General features: G+C 45.7%; 1 protein-coding gene across 14 annotated transcripts in view; it reads left to right on the top strand.

Annotated features, from left to right (window-relative positions):
- Window positions 1-5,001: 5,001 nt before the first annotated feature.
- Window positions 5,002-9,134, top strand: part of Dock3 (dedicator of cytokinesis 3) — a 351,959-nt gene continuing 347,826 nt past the window's right edge. For 13 of the 14 annotated variants that reach the window (XM_076575468.1, XM_076575464.1, XM_076575461.1 and 10 more), the window contains exon 1: window positions 5,209-5,390. In XM_076575468.1, coding sequence (XP_076431583.1) covers window positions 5,354-5,390 — 37 coding nt within the window. In that variant the 5' untranslated portion in view covers window positions 5,209-5,353. Of the gene's footprint in view, window positions 5,391-9,134 lie in introns of all 14 variants that reach the window. The other variant, XM_076575472.1, reaches the window with a different exon arrangement.

Genomic DNA, 9,134 nt, shown 5'->3' with positions numbered 1-9,134 from the left:
AAATACGGTCCCATAAAATTCACTTCTTGACATTAGAACGTTTTGTTGCTAATTACTCTCCAAGGTTTTTAATTTCAATCCCTCCTGTGACTTAGTGCAGAAATTCAAGGGCAAAATTATTTCCCCCAAGAGGAAGGAGAAGTAAGCAATGCCAAGTTTCTATCTGTTTGCCCTTCCTTCTGGGGGTGTCTCACTTTGTATTCTGTTTTTGCTCATTTCCTTGGCCAAAAAACAATAAGCAAATCAAGGCTTTATTGAAACAAAGATACACACTCCTGAGATTTAAAAATAACAACAACCCTCTTTTACTAATGCATTCACTCAAAGAATATTTACTGAATGTCTACTATGTGTGACATCCTGTGTCAGGCACCGAAGATGAAAAAAATAAGGATGTCATGTTACTGTCTCCAAGTAGCTCAGTGTTGGGTGAGGCAAGAGGTGCTGTAGATTCTCAGGAACATCTGGGCACATCTTGTGGTACTCATCATGATGGGGCTAGATAACTACATCCCGTCTGGAATTCCCCTATCAATCTTTAGGGGTTGAAATCAGAAGAACCTTGTTTTTTTCCTAATTTGAAGACACTGGCTAACTGCAAAAATCCTGCATTTTAATAATATTTTGAATGGGTTGATTAAATAGGAACAGATGGTTAAAGTTTGTCGTTTTAGGAAAAATAATGAAATATTGCACTGCTTAATCTGTTTCTCTTTCACACTCTTCCCTATTCCCTCCCCACTGCATAGATATTCATTGCAGAAAAATCTAAAGGCAAAATGCTAATAATGTTTTTTTTTAGTCATGTTAGGTCTCCTTACCTAAAAGGACCCTAACTTGGAAGCTGTCTCTGTGTGGCTGGGTTAGCCCTTTGTTCCTGGGCTCCTCAGAGGAAGCTTCCTACACGGTGTTAGTTTGGGACATTTAGGAAGTGGTGGGGAAGTGACACTACCTTAGATACTTCTTTCCATAAGGAACACTAGCTCTGCAGGCATTTTACCAACCAGAGGAGGCCCCCACTCCGACGGTGCCAGCAGAGCAGAGGTTAACTGTGTAAGTCTCATCCATTTACTCCCCGGCTTTGTGGAGGTAGAAGCTCTGACTCCCGGTGCCTCCTGGTCAAGGGAAGGCAGGCTACTTCTGTCACCGGCATTCTATCTGGGTGTGCTTCTCTGCCAAATGCATTTCTCTGAAGCTTTCTTACCATTCTGTGTAGACAGCATCGTCTGAGGTCAACTGCTGGGAGAGAAAAGGGGGTGGGTGCTGCTCTGTCACTGCTACCAGAAACTCTTGGGAGAGTGAGCATCGTGTGCCACATACCCACAGCTTGCAGACTTCAGTAGCGAGAGCCTCCAGAATGCTCCTGGATAAACATCATCTTTGTGGCCACACATTGTTTTATGAGCTGAGTCATCAGCCTGGCTGGCTCCTTAAATGCTGCTGTCTGAATCTTCAGGCAGAAGAAAACAAGGAGGCTTGAAGTACAATCTGACAGAACTTTATAGAGGGTCTGTCTCATTCGCCAAAGGTGATGAGGGATTTGCCATTATGGAGTTTGCTCACGATAAAAGGATTATTGATCAACTTTCATTTCATTTGAGAGGCAATATGATGCTTTTCTGCATTTCTTATACATTATTTAGGAAATCTGTTTCATTATAGCTACTTTTAATAGCCACTAGTATTAAGGGATTTCCTGATGAAAATTTGATTCCTTCCTCAGCCATCAAGTTGCAATTTATCATTTAAGGTAATGAGGTAAAACCAAAAGTAACGGTGACACAATAAGCCAGACTGTTTGCAGATTTCTTGGCTTCTTAAATTGTTCTATCATGTTTATGTTTTATATAGCTGTTCAGTAAGATGTTTCTTAATTAAAACTGATGTTCTTATAATGGGGAAATTTGTTCTGATTAATTCGAGCTTCTGACTGGGAGATTTGTGATTTGTTAAAGTATCCCATTTCTCTTTTTCAGCCCGATCTTATTATGGTGTCAGTAGACATATAGGTAGAATATTCACAAAAGAGTAGATGTGAAATGCTTGTTAGGTGTCAGGTATTATGTTAGCCTCTGTGTGGGGCTAAAATAAATGAAATCCTTGCCACTGAAGAATAAAATGGATGGTTATCAGTGTGCTAAGCAGACACATTCCATCTCTGAAAGTGGGGGATTAAGTGCTGCAAGGAAGAAGGCCCTGATGGTGGAGAAAAACTTCCTGTCGTGGTGGGCAGCTGGGAGTCTTCCTGGAGAAGGTGGTCCCGAGGCAATCCTTGGATGAGGATAACCCCTAAGTTTCAAGTGAAAGAGGTTGTGGGCTAGGGGATAGTGTTCACAAAGGGCCAGCAGATCAAGAAATGGTAGATGCCGGTGTTTGGAAGGAGGATAGCTCTGGAGAATTCTGGGAGAGCAGTTTTTTAAGTGGTAAGCTTAGGAATCAGATCTTGAGGGGCTGAGAATCAAGTAACTTACACCGACATGAAAGGACCTGGAATAAACAGGTCTCTTCTGAAGTTAGGTGGAGACAGGAGGAGAAGGAATGGCTGAGGAGTGGTGAGGCTGCTGACGAGCTGGTCTTCCTGGGGTAGCAGGAGCCTGTGGAGCAGGACAGGGTGAAGATGGAAGACAGCGGCTTCCAAAGGAAGAGCAAGAGGCTGGGCTCTGGCAGGAGCACAAGAAAACTGGGTAAAGAGGAGGGGAGGTCAGTGAGGATTCTGAATTTCAGATGCAAGCTGGAAACCAGCTCAGGGCTGGGAGGGGTGCGTGTAGGGGGTTGTCAAGTGGACAGAGAGCCTGAGGAAGGGAGGGCTCGGACCAGATGCCATGGGGACAGAAGAGCAGGTGCATGGTCCTGCCGAGGCCTGATTCTCCACAATGTATGCTGTGTTCTTTCGCTTTGTTTCAAGAAAACAATCTAAATTTAGTGCAAACAGCAAGAGTCAAGGAGTCCAGAACTTAACCAAACGTCCTTTTTCTCCTCCTTGGCCCCTTTTCTTTCCCTCGTACCAGCTGAGGTTAATAATCTCTGACCTCAGAGCTGAGATGAGCAGTAGCAGGGTGGATTTTCTTTGTTTGGAAATGGGAGTAAATTTTGGGGAAACTGGACCTTAGGCTCTGCAACTGTCATTATGTACCCCAGTCAAGGGGATGGAAGTAGAGGATGAAATAAAAGCCTCATGGGTGTTCAGAGGACCTGTGTTGCTTGCACCCACTATTTGGCCAGAGCTCTCTGGAGAGAGTTTTGGGGGAATGTGGCTCCGTTCTGTGGTATGCCCTCCATCACTGACATTGTCCTGGGGTCTATATTCCTGGAAGAGCTGAATAAATAAGGGCACCTCTGTTGTTTTGCTTTTGGTTCCCGATCAACCTTCTACTCTCAAAGTGTATCTGGCTATTGAGAAATTCAGTTGTTCACAGAACAGACGTTTTCTGGGCAGGAGTGGCAGGCAGCCTTCACTGGTAGAGGGAAGAGTCTATGGATCAGGATGTAGTGGCAATAGTCCAGGTGACAATGAGGACAGCCAGGGCACTTTGAAGAAGTAATCAGCAAGATCCGGCAATTACTAAGATACTTACTTTTAAATTAAAAAAATTTAAAAGCAAGGTCTCTGTATGTAGCCCAGGCTGGCCTCAAACAGGATTCTTCTGCCTCACCTTTCAGACTGCGATAATTACGGGGGAGTGCCACCATGCCAGTGGCACCAGAATATTCTTATTTCAGTCCTGCTTCTCAGTTAATGGCCATGCACTAAATGTTGAGTTGGGTGGGGGCTGAGAGGCCAGAACGATGATTTTAGCCTAAAGCTTGCCTACTAAGGGAGAAAGGTTAGGGTTTTAGATAAAAATGAATACCTGAAATCCCAGACAAAAGATGTAAGGAAGAGGCCGGAGAATGGCTTTGGCAGTAGGGACCTGCTCTTCCAGAGGACATTATTTTTTGCGCACACACACACACACACACACACACACACACACAAAATAAACTCTTAAAACCAAAGAGAGGCAAGCTGTCACTGTGTTGACTGCAGTACTGGTTTAGGCTTCCTGGAAGAGAGTTGCTGAGATGGGTTTTGAAGAACATGGCATCCAAGAGGGATAGCGAGGCATGACACCAAGGTTTTGAACCTACAGGCCTGGTGACAATTTGGCTATGTGCTGGGTCCAAATGCAGAGTCCCGAAGTTCCTGGTCTCTGCTCAGCAGTTGACAGCAGGCGGTCATAAGGTAATGTTGGTAGCCATCCGAATGAATGGATTCTTAGGAGGAAGAAAGTTCTAGGAGGGAGCCGGAACTCAGGATGGCTGGAGGCGGAGACCCATACCCCAGAGGGGCTGTGGCATAGCTCTGGTGTACACAACTAAATAGAGTTCTGAGAGAAGAGACTTCCTTTCTAGAAAGGCTGCTAAGCTTGTTCAGGCCCCCCACACTCACCACCCCATCAGCCAACTCAACAAAAGAACTCGGGAGATGTTAGAGGCCTTGGCCTAGATACAGCACCCTAGGAGCCCAGGAACCCGTGCACTTCACTCGGTTCCTTTGAGGTGATGCCACTCTGCCAGCAACGTCCCCCCCCCCCCCCCCTTGCAGGATTGCAGAAGAGGACCTTTCAGAGGATGTGGCTGTGACAGCACTGTGACGACGAGACGAGTTTAATGACAATACCCGTCCCCCTTTTTTTTAACGGGTTCTCCTCTTTCTGACCAGAGGGCGAGCGCCCATCTCGGTAGGGCTGGCCGGAGGCACTGTGGCCTTCCACACGCAGGACCGCGACCCGCTTGGGTGCCCGCTGCGGCCAAAGGCTCGGTGGGGTGGGGTGGGCGGAGGGACCCGGTCTCCTAGGCCGGGCTGTCCAATAGCCTCTCGCAGATTTCCCTCCGCTGGCCCGCAGCGGCATCTCGTGGATTCGCGCGCGGGCTCGGGCGGCGCGAGCCCGGGGACTTGCGAGCCCCCGCGCGCCGGGGAGCGGCGCATGCGCGGGCGTCCTGCGAGCCCGCGGAGGCAAGCCGAGCCGCGGCGGCGCCGAGGAGCCAGCGGCGGAGCTGCGAGGAGCCCGAACGGCGGCGGCGGCGGCGGCGGCGCAGGGACGGTGGCGACGGACAGGCGCTGAGCCCTCGCTCGCGTCGCCCCGGGCTGTCCGGCCGCCCGCGGAGTCTCGCCGTCAGGACGTGGCATCCGGCGGTGGCCGTGGCATCCCGGACGGCCTGTGAGGGATGCGCCGCCTACTGCCCCGCGCCGCCTGACCGCCCCCGCCTCGCCTCGCGGTGCGCCACAGCCGGGCCCGCGGCCGCCCCTGCGGTCGTCCCCTCCGCGCTGTCACCCAGCCGCCGCGCCTGCGGGGCTGCGCCCGGCCCGGCCATGTGGACCCCCACGGAGGAGGAGAAATACGGCGTAGGTAGGTGAGGCTCGGGCCTGACAGCGGCGGCGGGGGACTCGGGGGCACGTGCCCGAGTGCCCCGGCCCCGCCTCGATGGCTGCCCTGGCTCCTCCGCCCCTGCCCGCAGACTGTGCGGCCTCGGCGCGGGGCGGGTGCGCTCCGGGCGGCGGGGATGGGCCCGGGGCTCTGGGTGCGGGAGGGCGGCAGGGGGCGCTGGCGGGGCGGCCTCAGCAGGTGCGGCCCGCGGGAGGGGCCGCCAGGCCGGGGCAGTTGCGGAAGGTTTGTGGTGTGGGGCGCAGGACAGTGTACCCAAGAAGATGCATTCTGAGAATCCGCTTTTTTCCAGCAGTCAAAACCCTCGATTTTTAACGAGTTTCTGCACAAAAGTTAATGAGCCCGATGGCGGTTTATTTTCCGATTGAGATCTTACCAAAAAGGATGAAAATCGTTGACATCATTTTCTCAGTTCAAAAATGCTGCAGATATTTGTCTTGCTTTAAATATTAGAAATAGTTGCCCTGCTACCGTGAGAGGTGTTTTGGACATACATCATTGTTAAAGTTTAGTGTATTTTGTTGATATGGTTTTGTTAAAAAAATCTATTTTAAAATGAGAACGTTATTCCTTAGTTTTCTTTTTAAGTGTTATGCGAAACTCCAGAGGCTAAGGATTTCTTTTAACATTCCATTTTTTTTTGAAAAAGAATACTCATTTATTTAAGGGACCGAGTGTTTTACTTTTACAATGTTAGTATTTCGTGGTCATTACACGACGCTTTACATTATTTTGTTCAGACACTTTACATTATTGTAAATTGGATTTACAATTTGGATTTACTTAGAAATATTTAAAATGTGAAGTGTGCAGTGATTTTCTCTTTCTTAGCCTTTAATGGAAAATTTTAAAAAACTTGCAGGAAATATATTGCCGAGAGGCAAATTATTATTTCCACTCTTGCAACAATTCTATCAGTATTTTGTTCATAATTCATTACAAAGTAACTTTGTAAATTGCAGTGGTTACAGTTGTTTTGGAATACCATCAGGCAAGGTGTGTCGAAATAGGATTTATATCAGAGAAGCCCTCTATCTTGTTCTGAAAAGTAACATTCCAAAGTTTGTAATTAGCTATGCTACAATGGAACTGGTGGAAAAGACTCCCGAGTCTGTTGAAATAGAATTGGGAAATGATGCACGTGCTGGCATTCACCCCGAGGGCTCTTTTACCTTTTCTATTTAAAGCATCCCTTGAATACTAAGTTGATGCTGTGAAATGAGGAGTTGATGGTTTTTTTTCTTCATAACTTGCTCTCAGAACTACTTAATTAGAATAACAAGCAAGCAGTGTGAAAGTGATCAGCTGTCCAGTGGTACTTGATTAATTTCTTTTCTTCTGGGGAGGAACCCCCAAGTAGTGCAGATAGTGGAGTTCAGAGTGCTGGCTTCCATTTACTGGTGCTTTGGGCAAGTTACTCAAATCATCTTCTTAATGTGTAAATGAGGGTTCATGTTTACATATCTTATAGGACTGTGAAAACCAAACAAGTACACACTAAGTAGTTAGTAAATGTTAATCCCTCTATTAGTACTTAGAGAGTGACAATAAACACTAGGTGTGTTAGTTCTAAGACTGGCAATTCAAGCCAATCAGGACAGGTGTATGTTAATCCTAAAGTGCTAGGATTTAATGTATGATTTACCAAGACAAAAGATGGAAGGAGATTCTTGAATTCTTCGGACTATGTGCTTAGCTTTAGAAAAATTGCTCTTCCCTGTAGAGGAGCAGAGCATTGGGCACAGGGTAGGTCTTAGTGCTTGTTGTCATTCTGAAGACAGTTTCTTTGCAGCTGTGGTCTGGTATAATTTTGGTGCTTTTTCTTAAAAAAAAAAAAAGGCAACTACTTGATATTTCTCTTACAGTTTTTTTTTTTTAACCTGTCTCTTCCTCAGTTATGGTCTAAAAGTTTTTGTTAAAATTGTTTAAAACTCAGGACATTCACTCCCACCCCCACCCCCGTTCCCCAAATATGTTAAGGGCTGCACTTCTAGGCATTTTCTTAAAATCTAATTTAATCTGCAAGGTATCTTCAGTATTGTGCTTAATAATGAGAAAAAATGGCAATTCAAGTGATTTTCCATTTGTTCCAGTGTTTAATTGCTTTAAGGACTAGCTTGAAAGTTTAATTATTACCATTGTTTCTATAAGAAAGTATTTTGAGTTTAGCTTTGCTCCTTTTTCAAATTAAACATTTGTTTTTACTTATTTGTGTGGGGAATGGGCGTGCCCATGCTGTGACATGCACGTGGAGGTCCTAGAACACCTTGGGGAGTCTGCTGTTTTCCTCTAGCCTGGCTCTTTGGGTGTTGAACTCTTTGGGCCATCTAGCTTAGTGACAGGTGCCTTAGCCCACTGAGCCATCTCACCAGCCCCAGCTTTGAATTTTATGACTAAGTCAGCGCACAGATACCTGTTTCTGTTTGGCAATTTTTAATCTTCCAACAAGGAAGAAAGTGTGCTTGCCATCCAATCTGGAGAACCATGAGAAAGAGCGCCTGATGTCGGTGAGGGAATGAGTTCCTGTTGCACTCTCCCCTCCGCCACCCTGTATTAGTTGTTCCAATGTGTTTTCACATTTGTAAGGCTTTTGAAATCTAGTAGTAAATCACAGTTTTCTTTCAAGACAGTTTCTTACTATGTAGCACCTTGGTTTCTCTGGTACTTATAGAGAGGTCCACCTGCTTCAGCCTCCTGAGGACTGGGATTAAAAGCATGTGTCACTAAGCCTGGCCCTTAATTTAACGTCTTACTTTTTTAATCTTTATTTTTACAATAGAGGAGCTCTGTACAGGCAGCAGCATTTCTTTTATTATTTTTCACTTAAGACTATGTGGTACCCAAGCTCCCTTGTTACATTTGTGAAGATAAATGATGTGCCAATCAGTTTGCTTGAGATACCCAATTGTGTAGCCACAATTTACCATTATAAATAATAATAATAATAAACAATCTACATATGTAGATTCCCAGGGTAGTCTTCATAGGATCTATATTATATAAATGAAGAAAAGGATCTCAGAGATTGCTTTTCTTTCCTTCCTGTCTTTCTTGGTCATTCAACTGTTATAGAGTCCCTGTAATTTTTTTTTTTTTTTTTTTTTGGCACTGGCAGGTATTTTATGACATACTTGACTGTTTTTGCTCTTCTTCTCTAATATTGTTATGAGATTTTTCCCCTCCATTTCTTCCCTCTGTGTTTTTGCAACAGGGTTTTACTCTGTAGTTCAGGCTGAACTGTACTCAGGCTGAAAATACAATTGCTTGGAAAATTCTGTATGTTTTATTTCTTAGGTTGTCTTTCCAAGGAACTTCATGCATTACAGTGCATTAAATAGGAAAAACAGTTGACCTTTCTTCTTTCTTTCTTTCTTTCTTTCTTTCTTTCTTTCTTTCTTTCTTTCTTTCTTTCTTTCTTTCTTTCTCTCTCTCTTTTTTTCTTCTTTCTTTTTCTTTTTCTTTTTTTTGGTTTTTCGAGACAGGGTTTCTTTGTGTAGTTTTGGTGCCTGTCCTGGAACTCACTCTGTAGACCAGGCTGGTCTCGAACTCACAGAGATCCACCTGGCTCTGCCTCCCGAGTGCTGGGATTAAAGGTGTGTGCCACTGCCGCCCGGCCTTGTCCTTCTACTACTGATTGTACTCAAACTACTGAACAGGGAAGCCAAAACTAAAACCACACTCTTCTTACTCTCTACTAACAACAGGAAA

The sequence above is a fragment of the Peromyscus maniculatus genome, chromosome 7 (genome assembly GCF_049852395.1).
Source record: "Peromyscus maniculatus bairdii isolate BWxNUB_F1_BW_parent chromosome 7, HU_Pman_BW_mat_3.1, whole genome shotgun sequence".
Taxonomy (NCBI): Eukaryota; Metazoa; Chordata; class Mammalia; order Rodentia; family Cricetidae; genus Peromyscus; species Peromyscus maniculatus.
Note: the sequence above shows the minus strand (reverse complement) of the source record. Positions and strands in the feature narration are given on the sequence as shown.